We start from the raw sequence: 19,728 nt of genomic DNA, 5'->3' as shown, positions 1-19,728 counted from the left end.
GATATCCTTTGGCAACTAACCTAACTTTATTTCTCACTACTTGGTTTTCTTCATTGGCTTTGTTCCTAAAAACTCATTTAGTTCCTATGACTTGCTGATTTTGGGGTCTAGGTAATAGAGTCCAAACTTTGCTTCTTTAAAATTGATTTAAATCCTCTTGCATTGCCATAATCCAAAAGTCATCTTTTTCAGTTTCATCAAAACTTTTGGCCTCTATTTGAGAAATGAATACACTACTTGTGATAGTTTTGTGAGTTGTTTTTCTAGTTACAATTTCGATTTGAGGGTCACCAATGATTTGCTCTAAGGGGTGATTTGCCATGAATTTATAGTTATTTGGGTCATTTTGGTTCTCTTCAAAATTTTGGTCTTCAGGTTGAGATCTCGGGGATGAATTGAAGGGGTTTCTCGCTTTGTCATCAGAAATTGGAGTTGAAGTTGGACTTGACTAATCAGATTCTTCAAATTTAACATGTATTGACTCTTCAACTCTCATAGATATCTTGTTATAAAGTCTACATGTCTTGCCATGAGTTGAATAACCCAAGAAAATTCTTATATCAACCCTAGAGACAAACTCCCCTAATCTTTCCTTTGGTTCTTTCAATATGCACACTTTGCATCCAAAGGTTTTAAAATAGGCAATGTTGGGAAGGATGCCCATATACAACTTATAAGGAGTTTTGTTGAAGAGGGGTCTTATGCTTACTTGGTTTATGATATAGCAAGCGATATTTACGGCTTTGGCCCAAAATTTAAGTGGTATGTTGTATGCATGTAACATAGTTCTTGCCATCTCAATTAAGGTTTTATTTCCTCTCTCAACAACACCATTTTGTTGAGGACTTCGAGGACCTAAAAACTTATGGTCTATACCATGCTTTGTTCAATATTCCTCAAAGTGTAGATTTTCAAATTTTCCTCTATGGTCACTCCTAATTTTGGCGGTGCTATATTACTCCTTTTGAACGTTTTTACATAATTTTGCAACGGCCAAAAAAGCATCATCTAGGAAATTTACCCGTGTGAACCTAGAATAGTCATCTACCACCACTAAGTGGGACGCTTTCAATTTAGGCTTAAGATTTGAGTAGGTCCAACTAAATCCATGTGGATTAGTTGAAGAGGCCGAGAGGATTAAACTACATTCTTTGAATTGAAATAATTTTTGTGTTGCTTTCCAAGTTGGCAAGCATCATAATGTCTCTCTCTTACAAACTTTTGATCCAATAGTCCTCTCACTAGGTTTTTCTTTGCTAATTTGTTCAAGGATTCTATTCCTAGGTGTCCTTGTCTCTTATGCCATAACCAAAATTTATCAATTTTTACACACAAACATATGGCACTAGTTGAGGGCAAATCAATTATGTTCACAACATAGAGGTTTTTATTTTGATGTCTCTCTAGAACTAAGTTCATCATTTTCATTTTTTAGTAAGCATTTGTCTTTTTTATGCATCAACCCTTCTACATAATAGACATCGAATACGAAAGAGATGGAGGTACCAATTTTACCAATTCTTATGATGGTACCTTTGCTTTTGTCTCCAAATGTTACATAACCATTGTCTTTCGATTTGATTTCTATGAACTTTTTCCTATCACTGGTCATGTGCCTCAAGAAACTGCTATTCAAAATTCAAACATTTTTCGTTGCCTTGGCTCGGAGACAAACCTACAACACAAGAGATTTAACCGTTAGAGATCCATTTTAAGTTGGGTCCCTTTCAGATAGCATTTGAAACACTAGGTGATTTGGGCACCCAAACTTGTTTGCCCAAGTTTTTGTGGGTTATCTCACCGCCTTCGGTTGTTTTGGGTACCTAACATTGTTTGATGTCATTTGCATTCTTAATTTGTTAAATGTGGGACAATGACCCACTTCATTGTAATAGCGGCATTGAATGTGAGGAATGAGAGTGAACTTCTTGATTTGTCTTTTCTTGTTCTTCCCAACTCTCCTCCTAGGTGTGGGTTTTTGTGATAGAGCTTTGACTTGTTGTTCCAAATACATGCTTTTCTTTTCAAAAGCAAGTCTATCACATATAGTTCATCTATCAACCCACTTTGCCTTAAAGCATTGGCCATATGGCTTTCGTTCGCTTCCTTCAAGGCACTAAGCTCCTCTTTGAGCATTGCATTTTTTGCTTATACTTATTTAGACTATGAATTCATTTCTCTAAAAGCAACTCAAGTTCATTTTTATAGTCCAAGTTACTTACCTCTTCTAAAGTGGTAGACTTATCATCATCTTCAAATGTCATGAGTCCTACATTGCTCTCTTCTTCATTGGAATGGCTTGACCCATCTTCCATAACATCCCTAGTTGAGTCTTCTTCTTGTTCATTAGATCTTTGCTTGAGGATGAGGTTCTTCCTTCTAAGTTTAGGCATTTGTTCCTTCTATGCCCTGGTTTTCACTCACAAAAAAAGTATTAGTTTTCTTAAAAGATATTTTTTTGAGTTCTAGTTTGGCCTTTTCTAAAATAAAAATCCTCTTTCTATAAATTCTTTGTAAATGTCTAGTGATGAAACTCACCTCATCGGAGTTTTCTTCACTAGAGTCATCTTTCTTACTAGTTTTGGTCTTTAGAACAAGAGTTTCTCTTCTGGGTTGCTCTTCCTCTACTTTTTTAGGTTTTATCTAATAAGTAAGGAGAATTCCATGAGCTCATTGTCCTAAAGTTAGCATTCTCACAAATGTCGGTCTTCCTCATGTACAATGACTTTGTAAGTGTCTTGAGAAGCTTGTCATTTTGTCTATAAAGTGAAATCACCTCTTGTAAGATGTTCAATTCATTTATAATATTAGTGAACCTAGAAATCATCTCAGCTATTGATTCGTTCAGTCTCATCTCAAATTCATCATGACGAGTAATCAACAAACTAATCCTAGAGTTCTTGACTCTAGTGGTCCCTTCATGTGTGACTTGTAATTTCGAAATAAACTAGATTCTAACTCAAATAAAGTTTTGGCCTACTCTGATACCAATTATTGGCCTAGGTGACTTCTCAACGAGGTTTGGGGGTGTGGGTTGTGAATTGAGTGTAGAATTTATGGAAAAGAGAAAAACTTCATTGACTTTATGTAATTTGAGTACATGAGCCTCTATTTATAATAAAGGAAACAAGTAGATTCCAATTACTACTAAACTACCCTTATCCCATTTTTACCCAAAGTTAAACACTAAAAGATAAGTCCTAGAACAATTGAATAAGTGAACATAAATAGAAGACTAACATAACTAAAACAACTTAACAGATACTCTTATGAGAAACTTCATCTTGTTAGACTTTTGTAAGACTCCACCTTTAGTATTTTGGCTCTATGAAATTTCTTGTTATGAGAGTCATGTAAGATTATTTCATACCTGCTCTTCAACACTCTCCCACAATATGTAGTTTATAACTTCAACTTGCAAGGAAAAAAAATTGGTCTTCAATCTTCTTTTGCTAAAAAAAATTCTTCATAAATGCAAATACTTCATCTTTATGCAAAAATTTCATCTCTTGTGCTCCCTCTTTCTTGAATATTTTGGTCACATAAAAAAATTACCACAACATGTGGAACAAAATACCTCTTCTGTATACTTCTTCTTCTACTTCTCCCCCTCAAGTTGAGTATAAAAACGACATACAAATCGAGCTTGGATAAAATACAATATGGGAGAAGAAAATTACTCTTAGCCATACAACAAAATGTCATACACCAGTAATAAATGGTCACAGTCTGAAACACATTATGCTCAATTTTAAAGGTGGAAGAACTGCTAACTTTAGGGTTTAACAAAGTGACTACTCACCTTTTAAGGGTAGCTCAAATACAAATCACCTCTTGAGTGAAGAACAAAAGACTTGACTCAAACTGGATAGTGGGCACACTCCTATACTTTTTAGTTTGTGGATCTATGCATTGCTTTGAAGTGACAAAAACAAAAATACAAAATGATAAATTGAATAAATTCTAGAGAAAACAACTTTAACCGGAAGGAGGTGACTATGTAACATTCATACTTCCAAAGTGACCTTTTAAAAAAAAAAAAAAAAAGAGGGGAGACTATAATAACAGAACTTAATAAACTTGACCAAGTATAATTTTTTTGGGGTGACCACAATTTTTCGGAGCTAACTATGCAGAAGATACAAAACCATGTAATAAAAATACAAAACTTAAAAACAACATTGAAGCAAGATATTGTATACCTTGAATGAGCACATCATGGAATATTAAGTCTGACCAAAACTCTCTAATTATAAGAGAAATGTAGCTACAAAACTCTAATTTTTGGAGAAAAGTAAACTCAATTCACGTTAATGCAGAGAGAGATAATAGGAGAGAAACAAAAAAGAATATGAGAGAACTAATATTTAGCACTTCTTATATGAATAGCTCAAAATCACAAACAGTTTTATTTTTAAAGAAACTAGACTCGAAGAATTTTAAATTGATATCTAGTTTGACATAACAAAATTCATTATTGAATCTTTTATGACCTCTTGATTTTCTTCATTCTCGACCTTGACCCTTGCCGATTCCGATGCGGATATGTCCTTAAATATAGATCAGATTGACATAAAATTTTCACCTTCTGAAACAAGACTTCGATACATTTCATCCAAGTATAAATTTTATTCATAAATGCATTTCTTTTGAGATAAATACTATGAGAGATTTCAGACTCTTTAATTTGGCCTAATTGAATACTCTTTCTTCTTTGACCAACATGACCATTGACCCTTGCGAAATTGATGTCTCCCAATAAAAAACTAAGATTGAGAGTTGGTTTGATATTGTAGAAAATAACTTATAGATCTTTCTTTTGACATATATTTATCCATAAAAATCTCTTTCTTGATGGCTTAAACAACTTCAAAAAGTGAAGTTTTCTATAGCTACTCGAACCTCTTTTACAATTTGATCTTTGCTGCTTCAAATATTTATTTCTCTTTGTAGAGAACTTCGATTTCCAAAAAAAATTGAATTAAAAAGTAGACTTGAAGATATTTTTGTCAAAATATATTTTTAAAGATGAAAAGTTCACTATAGAGGTGCAAACGTCAAGAAAACATTGGGTTATGAGACATGAAAGAAAGAAAAAAGATAGAATATGAACCTAAACTACTAGAGATGATAGATAAAAAAATCACATTATCTATGTGGGTTGATTGAGTTAACTCGCTCTGATACCTTATTGAATTTCTAGAAAAGAGAAAAACTTCATTGACTTGATGTAATTTGAGTACTTGAGCCTCTATTTATAATAAAAGAAACAACTAGAATCCAATTACAATTAAACTACACTCATCCTAGTTACACCAAATGTTAAACACTAAAAGAAAAGTCCTAGAACAATTGAACAACTAGACATAAATAGAAGACTAACATAACTAAAACACTTTTATCTGAGACTCTTATGAGAGACTTCATCTTGTGTGACTTTTTTAAGACTCCACAATAAGAACTTTGCCTTTGTGAAACTTCTTGTTATGAGAGTCATGTAAGACTTTTTCATACTTGCTCAATTATAAAAATCTTAAGGCACGGAATATAAAGTCATTCAAGCATGCAAGTTAAAACATAGAAGATTCACATGTTGAAAGATGTAACCGACTATAGTGGCAATGATATCAAATGTCTTTATTTATTGCCCCTTTTTCTCCCTTCTTAGGGTAAAGGACTATGGGTTAAATATAGGAATTGGTAACTCGATAATAGGTTTCTTGAATCCAAATGTCGATTGAGAGATAAATTAAATGTCAACAATTCCCTATAGAAGACAAACTCTTAAAGAAAAATTTCATATCTAAAAGAATATAAAATAAAATAAAACAGAACAATGTAAATATCTAGTGATTGGTTTATATAAAGTGTCTAACAGTAAGTGTGTGCAAAAAAATTATAGTTAAATAAAATAGATAAAATTCTAAATAACATGTGTTTTTCAACTGAAAGCATTGGGTAGAAATCTATTGAAATTACATAAAGGTGCAACATTATAAAAACAAATCAGACATATATCATATGTCAAAAGATATCACGTGGAGCAATCACAAGAAGTGCAGTAGAAAAATCTACCATAGCTAAAAATGAATTTACCCAAGCCAATTTTGAAATTTGGAAGAGTTAAATTGAATCTGATAAAACTAGATGTAAAATATCATAATTTCAAATAGATAAGATAATTTGAAAATTACCTTGATTTCATTGAAAAGATACTACAATTAAGGACTGGAATATATTGGTTATGAAATACACCTCAATTTTGAAATCTGCTAATTTTTTACTCCACCAAATTAGTTTTCTATGACACTAAAACATTTTTTTCACATAAGAAATCAAAGTATTTTTTACTCCGCCGAATTAGTTTTCTACGACACTAAAACTTTGTACTACATTTTTCATGTCCAACCATCCGCGTGATCTTTTTAACGTATTTTTTTTTTATATAACAAACTGTATTAGTTATTAAAATATTATACCTTTTATGCAATTATCTAGTTATTGTAATATTATATCTTTATGTTATTTATCCAAGTCTCAACCCATAGAGACACAATTATTTGTGACTGTCACCCTGTTTTGCGGTTTGCGCATAATGGCGCATGGTAGCAACTACCCGTCCTTCTAGGGTTTTTAATCTATTTGGTTAGAATCTTAAAAACCCTTCAGGGGCCGCCGTCCTCATCATCTCCTCCCCTTGCTAGATAGTAGAGTCTCATCTACGTCCTACTCCGACGAGCGAAATGGTGAGTGCGCTTTCATTTTTTCTCTTCAATGTCTTGTGTTCTTGTCCATGTTTTTTGGGTTTTTACAGGTATAACATTTTTTCTTCGTCTGGCCATTCGTATCGAGTCCAGCCCATGCTCTGTAAATTGGCTATTTAATACATGATGAGCTACTCTTTTTGATACTTTTCCAAGAGTATCTATTTGATAGGTTTGCATGAGCGATATCAAGAGTTGGTTTTAGTTATGCTGCGACCCTGTAGAGTTAGGCTTGTCGCTTGCTCTGGATGCAGCATTCTGGCAATCCTGGTCGTCATTGTTGAGAAATGTGTTATTTGCTTCTCACTGTTAAGCCAGATATTTTATTAGTCTTTGCGTCCATATACACTCAAGCCTTTCGTTAGATTTAGAATCTTAAATTCACTATCATTTTCTTTGCGGTTCATGGATGTAATTGTGTATAATGTATAGAAAGATCATTACGGCGTGATCTGAAAACTTGCAAATAATATTCGTTTTTTCTTTTTTTCCTCTATGGTTTGTGGAAGAAAATTTTAGAGCAAGTTTGCCTCCTGAAATAATTAACACCAGATAACATATTCTGGTACTTTGAGTTTGTACTACTTTTTTATGAGCATACTCAAACATAACACACTGAAGTATGATGGATCTTCTATTCCCACTTGAGGACCACCTCATCCTGCACCTCGATGTCTCTCCTGCTTACTGTCAAGTGGTTGTAAAATGGCATATTAAACAAATATCTTTGTACGCTGAGTATGCTAGTTGAAGCCCCTCAGTGCCTTGGTGCTTCTGTTGATTTTAATTCAGAGCAGACGGAGAGGACTCTTAAGTATTTATACAGGTCTTTTTCAAAAAAAAAAAGTATTTAGCATGTTGCTACTGAAAGTGTAATCTAAATTCTTTCTCCAAAATGAGAAAAAGTAATGTGACTGTCGTTTCTTCCTTGCAATGCTGAATTTAAAAGTTTAACTTACTATTGGTTTTATCGTTTTTCCTTCTTGCATTAACAGTTTGACATGTAACATGCTTGAAATGTTATACATTCACGGTAATTGAAAAGGTTAAATCTGGGCATTGTTTATTGTTCTCAAGCACTGATAGTTGGAATTCTTAACTTTTTATTTCAAGTAGATTTAACTTTTTTCTTCTATTGGTTTAGTCTTTAAATTAATGTTTATTCTTTTTCAGGCCCCCAAAAGAGGTGGAAAGGCCCCTGTGCCTACCAAAAAGAAGCCTGTAAGTTCTATACTTAATGATTTAGTCTGCGTTTGAAATGAACTAGATAATCTAGTCCACATTTGTAATTCCTGGAGCAAACTATGCATTTTTTTTTTGTTTTTACTTGAGTTATGAAGTGTGCTGAACAATGCTCTTATGTGGTACTTCTAATTTCTGTATAATCTGGTTCCAAAAAGTAGGAATGAAAGACTGCAAAAATGGGAATAAATATTGTTATCATGACGCTTCCACCCAATTATCTGGATGATTGCTTTTATTGAGTTTTGTAGTTCAATTTGAAAATTTCCTGGCTCACATTTACCAATGATAATTAGGACATTCTAAGTGGTTTCTCATTTGGTGACGTCAATGTCTCTTAACTCCAGTGTTTTTGTTGACTTTTAAAGAAGCGTCAGAATTTGTTTTGTGGTAGAAATTCAACTTTTCAATTTCTTGAACTCGTTCATGTATTTATTTACTTTTAGTATGATGGAGTTTCAAATTGTTGCAGGAAAAAGCGGTGAACCCATTATTTGAGAAAAGACCGAAGCAATTTGGAATTGGTGGTGCCCTCCCACCTAAAAGGGACTTGCACAGATTTGTGAAGTGGCCCAAAATTGTTCGAATTCAGAGGCAGAAGAGGATTCTTAAGCAAAGATTGAAGGTTCCACCTGCTTTGAATCAGTTCACAAAAACCCTTGACAAGAATCTTGGTAAAACTTAATTCTTAGAAAGCTTGTCTGTTGAGGTAGTTGATGTTTTGTATGTTCAACACCGTAGATTGTATTAGATTCTTACTTTACTGTGATGTTTATGGTGCAGCAACAAATCTTTTTAAGATGCTTCTCAAATATCGACCTGAGGATAAGGCAGCCAAGAAGGAGAGACTTCTGAAGAGGGCACAGGCCGAAGCTGAAGGAAAGACAGTGGAGGCAAAGAAGCCTATTGTTGTTAAATATGGCCTTAATCACATTACTTACCTCATTGAACAGGTAAACTTAATTTTTTCTTCAATATTATAGACTTTGTCTCTCTGCATAGACTCAGGAATGTTTTAGACAAACACATCATTGCTCATCTGTAATTATTTGTTTCTGTGGTGTTATGGCACCTCCCTTATTTTCATTGTTGAGATTGAGAGGTGAACATGGTAAATGTTAAAGGATATTATGTATTAGATTTATATTTAAGTTTATCACTTTTAATTTTTTTCTGTTGTGACTCTCTTCTTACATTTTTTCCTTGATTTTGGCAAAATGGTGAACCTATACCACAAATACTTCAATCATATACTTTGAAATTGTGGATTGCTTTCTCTATCATGAATATATCAAAGTTCATTTACTTTCTTTTCATCTGAAAAGATGTAGTAGTCATGCAGGCGTTAGCTTGTGTCCTAGAGTTGTCATGGTAGGCCTAGATGGCTTTTTTTATTGTTTATTTTTTGTGATTTCAGATATATTCTTACAAAAGGTATCTGAGTAGCTTTTTTATTGTTTAGGTGAATCAGGGATGTACAGATCTTCTACTTCTGTCATGATTTTTTATATTGGATTTTGCTAAATAATGATGATGATGATAATAACCTGCATGTAATATATTTTTTACTAGTATCTAGTGATTGTATTGTTGGTTAAAGTTGTTTTATGAGATAGTCCGTTGGCCTCTTCTGGCCAATTATTAGTGTTGCCCATACTGCCAATACTTGCCAAATATCAGGCGATATATGGGATTTGGAGATGGCTGATACAACATCTGTGCAGTTATATATTGGGTTTTCGTATTTCTTTAATTATCTGTTCTACCCTGAGCGCAGTATCATATGGCACTGACATTTGATATTATTGCAGTATCATATCCCAATTTAAGGGTCCCACACAGTACGTGATGCTGATGTTGGCACCCTTGTTTATTAATTTTGTTAAAATGTGGTTCACATGAATGACAACATCAACTGATAGCAATATAAGAGATGATTCAAAACAAGGGTTGTTTTACTTTTTTTATTTCATTGATAGTTATTTGTCTTATTTTTCTTTCCTTGTTGCTCGAAAAAAACTATGTTTGTGCAGCAAAAGGCACAGTTGGTGGTCATTGCCCATGACGTTGATCCAATTGAGCTTGTTGTTTGGCTTCCTGCATTGTGCCGTAAAATGGAAGTTCCTTACTGCATTGTGAAGGGGAAAGCACGCCTCGGAGCGGTTTGTTATTAGCAAATTTTCTCTCCTAGAACTTGACTCAATATTTTCTTTCTGTTTTTTCACAATCTTCTTACACTTTGTATAGATTGTTCACAAGAAAACAGCTACTGCTCTTTGCCTTACTTCTGTAAAGAACGAAGATAAACTCGAGTTCAGCAAGATTCTGGAGGCAGTAAAGGTGATAAGAACATTTTGAAAAATATCTTACTTAGTTTGAAATTGATCAAAAGATTTTAATTAGTTCCTAATCTATTTCTTTGTTTGCAGGCTAACTTCAACGACAAGTTCGATGAGCACCGAAAGAAATGGGGTGGTGGCATAATGGGCTCTAAATCTCAGGCAAAGACTAAAGCAAAGGAAAAAGTCCTTGCCAAGGAAGCTGCTCAAAGAATGTCCTAGTGATTTTACATACGAGCTTTGTTTGTTACTATACACTAATTCTTAAATTTTATTTGGATGCTACGTTCTGCCTTTCTTATTAGCAAGTTTTGTATTGATTATGGAACGGGGAAATATTCATTTCTGGATAGGCAATGCCATTTACAGACATGAAGGAACCAATTACCAGTCTTCAAGAGAAGAAAGAGGAGAGGGATGTGACAAACTACTTATTTTATGCCCCACTGGTACTGAGTAGGGGTAGGGGTAGTTTCTAGTCGAGCCAAGCTCGGTCCTCTGCAGGTTTAAGTTTGATTTCACCTTCAGATTTCAAGATTGAGCTCGGGCTTAACATTGATCCTTAAATTGAACTTAAGCTTGAGTTTGAAAATTTTAAATGAGTTCAAACTCCACATTAGTTAAATGAACTGTACATTATTACCACAGTATCATAATATACAATAGTTTGCTTGATAGACCCAAAAGAAATAACAAACTTTTCATCAATAATTTTTTGTTTTTCATTAGCAGGTAGCAACATATGAAGCAATTAGGATAAAATGTTTGCTTGCTTTGGCTCTCCATGTTTTAGACCTGAATTCGTGCTGGGTTTGAGCCTATTTCCGAGTTTGAACAAGGTTCGAGCATTATTAATGAAATCTCGAGCTCGGTCTCGGCCCAAGTTTGAAATCCAGTTACGAGGGGTCCAAATCCAAAAAGAGCAACTGTTGTCCCCGCTGCCTTCCTCTCTCGCTGCGTTGAGTGCTGCCGGCAAGACCTTTGCGTTAAGTGTCGCCAGTGGAGAAGAAGATTAGAGCAACCGGAGAGAAAGAAAAAGATAATTACACAAACTTATAAGCTCTGTCAGCTGCATCGAACGTCAACTGCGGCGAACACTAAGGGAGAACTGAAGGGCGGGAATTAATCAGGCCGGAACATGATCAACCTGTAGTTGTCGCCGCTGATGAACTTGGCACATTCGAAAGTCTTTTTTTATTCCGTCGAAGTCGTCTTTGATGATACAGATCCCGATTAGCTATGCAGGCCACAAGTGCTTCCATGGGCAGTTCAAATAAGCGGCCGAGGAAGATAAATTAAACGGGTATTTTCGTAAATTACTTAACAGTTGCCATTGTTATGACGCTGACAGATGGGAATTAGAAAGAAAGGAGATATATCTAGGTATGATGCTGTCAGAAATTACAATGTAGCTAACAGGTCCATGTGTTCCATGCTGATTTGAGGTTTTGTGGCTTGTGGGACCCACCAGAAGAAGAAAACAGCTTATTATAGCAGATGGATCTCAAATCAAGTTATGTGGGATGGGTCCACATTTGTTATGCCTACTCTTCATTTAAAAAAATGTCATATTTGTTCCTAAGTTTCTATTAAATCTTTTATCCATTAGTCAATTCACGAAAAATTTTAACTATTCCATTTCTTGTGTTCTTCAGGATTTGAAGACAAAACAGGTTATTGGTGGAGGCTGTGAAATAGGGGGGCTCTACCATCTTGATTCACAATACTAATGGCCACCACTAGTGCTCAACATACGACTATTCAATGGTACAATGGGTTAGGACATCGTTCCCTTCAGTCACTCAAATAGATTATTTCTATATTACAATCAATTTCAAGCCTCAACTGTGAAGATTGTCAACTCAGTAAACACCAGCAGAGTATTTGTTCTCCTTGCAGTGAAACCAAGAGTGTTGCCCCATTTTCTTTAGTTCATATTGATATATGGGCCCTATGAACATCTCCAATGTTTTTCGGTCTAATTATTTTGTTACATTTGTAGACGACTTTTCCCGAGTTACATGGTTGTCCTAAATGCTGTTTAATACCTCAATATTGACTATCATCGCTTGATATTACAAAATCATTGACTTAGATATTGAAATAACACAACCAACTTACCTCCATAGAATAAAAATAACTTGATTTGAGTTACATTTGTGAGATCCAAATGACATCAAAAGCGAGTTGAATCATATCTAAGGACTTTGCTTAAGGCCATAAATTGCCTTAGTCGGTAAACTTTATTAGTCTCCCTCTATGCAACAAATGTGGGTGGTTGCTTCATATAAACTTCTTTACTCAAGTCTCCATACAATGATGCATGCTTGACACCTAATTGATGAGGAGCCCAACCTTTGTTCGCATCCCTATGCTTAACTTGAACACCCTCATCCATTCAACAACAATAGCTTCATCTAGAGAGTAGCGCAAAACCCATGTCTCTGTGAAATTTCCTTATTTCCGATACCGAAATACATTTGGAATACATTTACATATAAGGGAACAAATCCCGTTTGAAATTAAAATTACAGATTCATTTTTGTCGAATCATATGACCAGTTATTCTTGGATCGTAAGACCCGTTATGTTCGAATCTTCAACACTCCCCCTCAAGTTGGAATATATGTCAATGATACCCAACTTGACGAGTAATGCTTCAAATTAGGACAAACTCAACACCTTAGTAAATTAGTCTACAGTTTGGTCGTTGGTTCATATATGGGCTGTATTAATCATCCCTGCTTGAATCTTTTCACGAACTAAGTGACAATCAATTTGGATGTGCTTGGTTCACTCATGGAAGACCAGATTTGAAGCGATGTGTAGAGCAGGTTGGTTGTCACAATACAACATGGTTGGCTGAGTAGCCATGGAACGATACTTTGCCTCGGCAGTTGATCGAGCCATCGTGGTTTGCTTCTTTGTTTTCCAAGAAATATACAATACCCTGTTACTAACCTTCTTGTGTCCCTGCAACAAGCCCAATCTGTAGCCATGGAACGATACTTTGCCTCGGCAGTTGATCAAGCCACCGTTGTTTGCTTTTTTATTTTCCACGAAATGGGTGATTGTCCAAGAAATATACAATACCCTGTTACTGGCCTTCTTGTGTCCCTGCAACAAGCCCAATTTGCATAACAAAACGAATTTAATTGGAGTGTACTTGTAGAGGATAATAGAATACCCTGTCCTAGAGTTTGTTTCAAGTATTGAAGAACTCTATGCGTTGCCTCAAGGTGTGGTATATGTGATTTTTCTATAAATTGGCTTAAAACATGGACGGCGTAGACCATATATGGTCTAGTGATGGTCAAGTAGATCAATTTTCCCACAAGACGCCTATATGATGAAGGATCATTTAGGAGTTCACCATTGAATTACGTAAGAGCCAAGTTTTTCTCCTAGAAATTCAGCGTCTTCTAATGTCTCCAAGGCATGGGAGAGGAAAATCCCCTTTGAAGACCTTGCTACTTCTATACCCAAGAAGTGTTTGAGTTGATCAAGATCCTTAAGTTTAAACTGCTTGGATAATAACTGTTTCACATCTTCAATATGTTGTAAATTGTTACCTGCCAAAATCACGTTATCAACATAACAAGTATTGCAGTAAAATTGCCTTTGTGGGATTGGACGAATAAAGAATAATTTACCTTTGACTGATGAAACCCAGTAATCTTGAAGGTTGTGAAAAATTTCAAAAACCACTGCCTAAAAGCTTGTTTCAAGCCGTATAGGGACTTGTTTAGTTTGCACACTTGAGTCTCCCCCTTTCGTCTAAAACCAGGGGGTAGTGACATGTAGACATCTTCATCAAGATCACCATGTAAGAATGCATTGTTGACATCGAGTTGGTGAAGATGTCATCCTTGAATAACAGAAACATTGAGTAGGACACGTACAGTAACTAGCTTGGCAACTGGGGTGAACGTCTCTTGATAATCAAGTCCTTCAATCTTGTTGTATCCTTTGGTGACTAGGCGAGCTTTGTAACGCTCAATGGTGTCATCAGATTTGAGCTTGACTTTGTATACCTATTTACATCTAATGGGTTTTTTGCCAAGTGGAAGAGAGATGAGCATCCATGTGTGGTTAGCCTGGAGGGGTTGAATTTCATCATACATTATTTGACACCATTTAGGATCCTTCATGGCCTGTAAGAAACTAGTGGTTTCTTTTGTAATGGTTAATGAAGTGGTAAAAACTTTATGTGATGGGGATAACCGGGCATAAGAAAGAACGTGAGAGAGGTCATAAGGTGTACCTGATGTGGTGACCACGTTGGAGACAAAAGATTGTTCAGATCGTGACTGTAGGGTAGCTTCCACATGAAAATCCTGAAGGAAACTGGGTCGCTTAATGGGCCTGGCAGAGGGGTGACGAGTAGGAGGTGGTATGGTAGTAGGAGAAGGTATTTGGGGGGAAGAAGTATGATCAACATTGGGAATATCAGGACTTGGTGACTGAGGAGGTGTGTCTGATAGAGGGTTAAGAAAAGGTATGTCTGGTAGAGGGTCATCATAAATAACAGACATTATAGGAAGAGGAAACATGAGACTCTTATTTGCAACGAAAAGATGTTTAAGAGAGAATTCCTTTTCAAAGAAGGAACATCTCGGAAGATAAATACTTTATTGAGTTGGAGATCATAAACCCTATACCCTTTTGTCTATAAGGGTACCCAAGAAAAATACAACGGATGGCACATGCATCAAATTTGGATGGTTTGTAGGCTTGAGAAGAGGCAAAACATAAACATCCAAAAACTCGTAAATAAGAGTAAGTGGGGATAATATGAAATAACTACTCATAAGGTGTTTTACCTTCCAAGACTGGGGTAGGTGTCCGATTTATGAGATAAGCAGTTGTTAAAATGGCACCCCCCCCAAAATATTTTAGGAAGATGGGCTTGAAAAAGTAAGGCTCGGGTCATGTTTAGCAGGTGTCAATGTTTGCATTCGGCTACCCTATTTTGTTGCGGGGTGTTAACACAACTGGTTTGATGGATAATGCCTTTGGACAAGTAATAAATGGCAAGAGTGAATTCAGGGCCATTATCACTACGCACAACTTTCACCTTGGTAGCAAATTGGCTTTCTACGATACCAATAAAATTATTTAGGTGAGTTTGAGTTTTAGATTTGTGACACATCAAATAAATCTATGTGCATCTAGTAAAATCATCAACTATAGTAAGGAAATATCAGGCCCCAAAAATCAATGCAATATGGTAACCCCCCTAGATATCAACATGTAATTTTCAGAAGATGATGTGCTAGAGATTGTGCTCAAAGGAAATGACAATCTAGTTTGTTTACCAAGGGGCAAACCAGACAATTGTTTGAACTACAAGAATTTTTAATTAAAAACGGAAATGAGACAAATACTTGAGATGATGGATGCCCGAGATGTTGACATCAAATACCAGATGGAGAATATATGGAATAACATGATGATAGTTGTGGATGATCAAGGTAGTAGAGACCCTGCCGTTCAGTTCCCGTCCCAATCATCTTCCCCAAGCGTAGGTCCTGTATTAAGGAACACGGTGATGCAAATAGAATGATGAAGAAACTTGCTGATAAAAATGAGGTTTAATAGGAAAATTGGGACACATAAAACATTATGAAGAACCAAACTAGAAGAGAAAACGACTTGACCAACATGTGTAACAATAGCATGAGAACCATCTGGTAAATCCACTGTTTTGTTCGTAATAGCTCGCCAAGACGTAAGCAATGTATGACAGCAAACAATATGGTCAGTAGCTCCACTATCTAGGATCCATATGGCTTGCTTATTGGGAGAGGAGAAGTAAAGTGCTTTACCTGAAAGTTCGTCATGAGCAGAGGAGTTACCTACATGATTTGCCATTGATGGCTTGTTATGACTGAGCATTTGTAATATTTGTTGGCATTGTTCCTGAGTAAACGGAAAGGAGTTAGATATGTTCTTCCTCTCTATGGGCTTAGTGGATTCTGTAAACTTGAGTCTTTGATAGGAATCAACGGTGTGACCCTTCAAACCACAATAAGTGCATTTCAAATGTGCCCGACAATTTCTAGCATGGTGACCGTCTTTGTAACACTTTGTACAGGTGGAGGAGCCACCTTTCTTGCATGAATTTCTGACAGCGAAAGCTGCTACCTCATGTTGAATGATGCTCCGTTTATCAGATACATCTTTCTGTTGTTCATGTTTGAGTACTAGAGAATAAACCTTGCCAATCTTAGGCAAAAGGTCCATTGTCAATATTTGTCCACGTACAGTAGTAAAAGATTCACTTAATCCCATGAGAAACTTGATGATTTTCTGTGTTTATCGATAGGATAGTTCCTCTTTCATAGAGCCACAACGACAGTGTGAGATAGGACAAAGAGAATCTATCTCATCCCACTGTCCTTTGAGTTTTGTGAAATATGACCTAATAGACATATTATTCTGTACGCAATCATATATTTCATTCTCAATGTGAAATAATTGGACATTGTTTACCTAAGCAAAACGGTAACATAATTCATTCCAAACTGTTTGTGCTCCATCACAATAGAATACGCTTGCTACAATATCTCTAGAGATTGAACTCAATAACCAAGTTTTGACAAAATTATCACAACGAATCCACTGTTGTAATTCATTGTCAGTATTACTGCCTGGTCGCTGGAGAGATCCATCGACAAAACCAAATTTGTTTTTGATTGTGAGGGCCATAGAATTGGAATGACGCCAAGTGTTGTAATTATCCTCAGTGAGAAGTTGTGGTACAAGAACCAACTCAGGCTGATCTGAAAGGTGAAGATACAATGGGTGATTTGGATTAGCAAAGTTGGATATCATACTAGTGATATCCTTGCTGGAAGCTGGTGTGCAGAGACTACAACTCTGGCTTCGGCTCGGGACTTTGAGCTAGACTCCTTAGGTTCGAGTTGACTTGGCAGAAAACTGGTGTGGCTCTGCTCACTATTTCGGCTCAATGTTTTGGCTCAAATGATTCTGGCTCGGCTCAATGTTTCGGTGGATTTTGGCTTTGGCTTGGACCTTACGAAAAGCGCTGATTTAATTCAGCACAGTAGTTTCGGCTGATTTTGACTTTGGCTTGGACCTTATGAAAGCGTTGATGTAATTCAGCACACAAGCACCTAGGTGGTGCCGTAAATATTTCTTCTTCTCACTTTGTCACTTCAGACAGAGTGTGAAGGAAAATAAAACGAGTCGTCGGAAGGCACAGTCACCGAACCGCACCAGACATCGGAGCTCGGTTTGCGAGCGTCGTCTGTGCTGTAGAGGAAGGGTGGAAGGCATGGTGGCCGAGACGGCGCAGTGGCCGGATCTGGGAGAGACCTTTGGTGGAGAATAAAAGAGCTCTGGTTGCGTCTCTTGACGATCGGCGTAGGCTTATATCTGTCCGTCGAACAAGGGTTTGGACCTCGACAGAAACGTCGCCGTAATCGAAAGCGGCAACGAGACAAATGGGAAAAAAATATAAAGAGCGATCTCAGGATCGTCGCTCTGATACCATGTGGAATTTCTTTATTTTCGATACCAAAATACATTCAGAATACATTTACATATAAGGATATAAGGGCACAAATCCCGTTTGAAATTAAAATTACAGATCCCTTATTTTCAAATCATATAACTAATTATTCTAGGATCGTAATACCCGTTATGTTTGGATCTTCAACAGTCTCTTTGGAAAATAAGTACATGAGACATCTGTTTCTCCATACATGCTTTCTTCTTAGGACATTTTAAGGCATTGAAATTGGATTCAAAAATAGACATGTGAGAGAAGAGTCAAAGACTTTGTATTGAGGCAACAATTTATCGATGACACAAATTTGGAAATGGGATGTTTGATACATTCTTTTGCCCACTTTGAAAGTGCAATCAAAAGGTTTGAGTTTGAATAAGTAGGAAGAGATGAAACACTAGTTGAGGAAGAGATTGGAGGGGGATCATGAGCAGCAAGGGTTAAATCTTTGGCAGCCTGTGTAGAAGATGGTGAACTATTTAAAACAACAATTGGAGGTAGTACGGGGAAGGTAGCTTAATTATTTGACTAAGAGCAGAAAAAATGAGGTAGTTGCTAAAGAAAGGCAACATCTTCAAAGCCAAGCCAATGACTATTAATCGAATTAAAATATTTATTAACCTTTTTTAACTTGAACAAAACCAAGAAAGACACATTTAATAGCTCGAGGAGACAATTTTTTACCATCAGAATGAAATAATTAATAAAGCAAACACAACCTACAACTTTAGGAGGCAGAGGATACTAAGTACTTGAGAAATCTAATATAAAGGGGAATTCTAATTCAAAATCAAAGACCGGAACTAACACCATTCTGATTCCAAAATTGGATCTTTCACTTTAGGCCACAAGCAACAAGAAAAATTAGAAAGGATAGAAGGGGTCAATAAAAACTAGAGGGTGTATAATGGGAATTGTGTGAAGAGAATTGTATGAAAGGAACTTATTTGAACCCAATGAAATAATAAGAGAAAGATGGCATCTTTAAACCACTATGACTCTAATAAGAGAAAAAAGATAGAGGATGACAAGTTTGATCAAAGCACAACTTAACCTGTACTCCAATGTTATGCTTGAATCAACTAGCAAATCATCTAAGAGAAAACCACACATTCACAAGTGAAGAAGAAAAATATGCTTGAGACTTCTGAGGAGTTGCAAAGATAAGATTTCAAGATACTACATGTTAAATTGGGAAAATTAAAGCACTACGAAAATTAACTTAAGAAGAGCAAATAATTGAATTGAGAATTATTCTATCGTCTCAATGAGTAGATAGATTAATCATAGATCTTAGACCACAACCGTCTCAAATACCATGTTAAATTTGTAGGGGGGAAAGTAATAAGAGAACTTAGGGTTTAAAAACCTCTCTCACCTCTTTATAATTTAAATAATATCCAAATTACATCCATATCCCTATTCTCCCTTGAATTCTAAAAAACTACTTTCTATAGTAAATAACTTTCTTAAGGGTATGTTTGGAACCCTTAGAAAAGAAAATAAGAATTTAACAATTATTATTCCCAAAAATAGTTAGCAAAAATGAGATAATAATCAAATTCTCATTCTATTTTATTTTATTTTCCATTGGATTCGAAACAGACCCTAAAAGAGTACAAAATTACATAAGCTCTAAATTATAACTTCTAACAGCATTGTGCAAAAGCATACCAATTCCCACATAATAAAAAAAAACATAAACAAATAAATAGACATTGCATACAGGTCAATGCAAATTTTGTATAAAAAATAAAAAGAAGTGCCTCATTCTCCCTCGCAACATGTAACTAATGAAAATTTTATAATACATCCCCACAAAAATAGAGAAATCCCCAAGTAAATGAAT

General features: G+C 35.7%; 1 protein-coding gene across 1 annotated transcript; it reads left to right on the top strand.

Moving 5' to 3' along the window:
- The first annotated feature begins 6,652 nt into the window (after window positions 1-6,652).
- LOC137950282 (large ribosomal subunit protein eL8y-like) lies at window positions 6,653-10,713 on the top strand. Its single transcript, XM_068796673.1, has 7 exons — window positions 6,653-6,746; window positions 7,938-7,985; window positions 8,479-8,680; window positions 8,790-8,959; window positions 10,040-10,168; window positions 10,254-10,346; window positions 10,436-10,713. Exons 1-7 carry the CDS (start codon window positions 6,744-6,746, stop codon window positions 10,565-10,567), a joined length of 777 nt encoding a protein of 258 aa, XP_068652774.1. The 5' UTR covers window positions 6,653-6,743; the 3' UTR covers window positions 10,568-10,713.
- Window positions 10,714-19,728: the final 9,015 nt, after the last annotated feature.

The sequence above is a fragment of the Aristolochia californica genome, unplaced genomic scaffold (assembly GCF_029961685.1).
Source record: "Aristolochia californica isolate CCGP_79_NKW_82.1479 unplaced genomic scaffold, dmAriCali1.0.hap1 SCAF_14, whole genome shotgun sequence".
Lineage (NCBI taxonomy): Eukaryota > Viridiplantae > Streptophyta > Magnoliopsida > Piperales > Aristolochiaceae > Aristolochia > Aristolochia californica.
The sequence above is the reverse complement of the archived record's forward strand: the minus strand, read 5'-3'. Positions and strand labels throughout refer to the sequence as shown.

Coding starts and splice junctions, on each gene's coding strand:
- LOC137950282 (XM_068796673.1), top strand. Junction 8,681..8,789: donor AACCCTTGACAAGAATCTTG/GTAAAACTTAAT, acceptor TTTATGGTGCAG/CAACAAATCTTTTTAAGATG. Junction 10,347..10,435: donor AGATTCTGGAGGCAGTAAAG/GTGATAAGAACA, acceptor CTTTGTTTGCAG/GCTAACTTCAACGACAAGTT.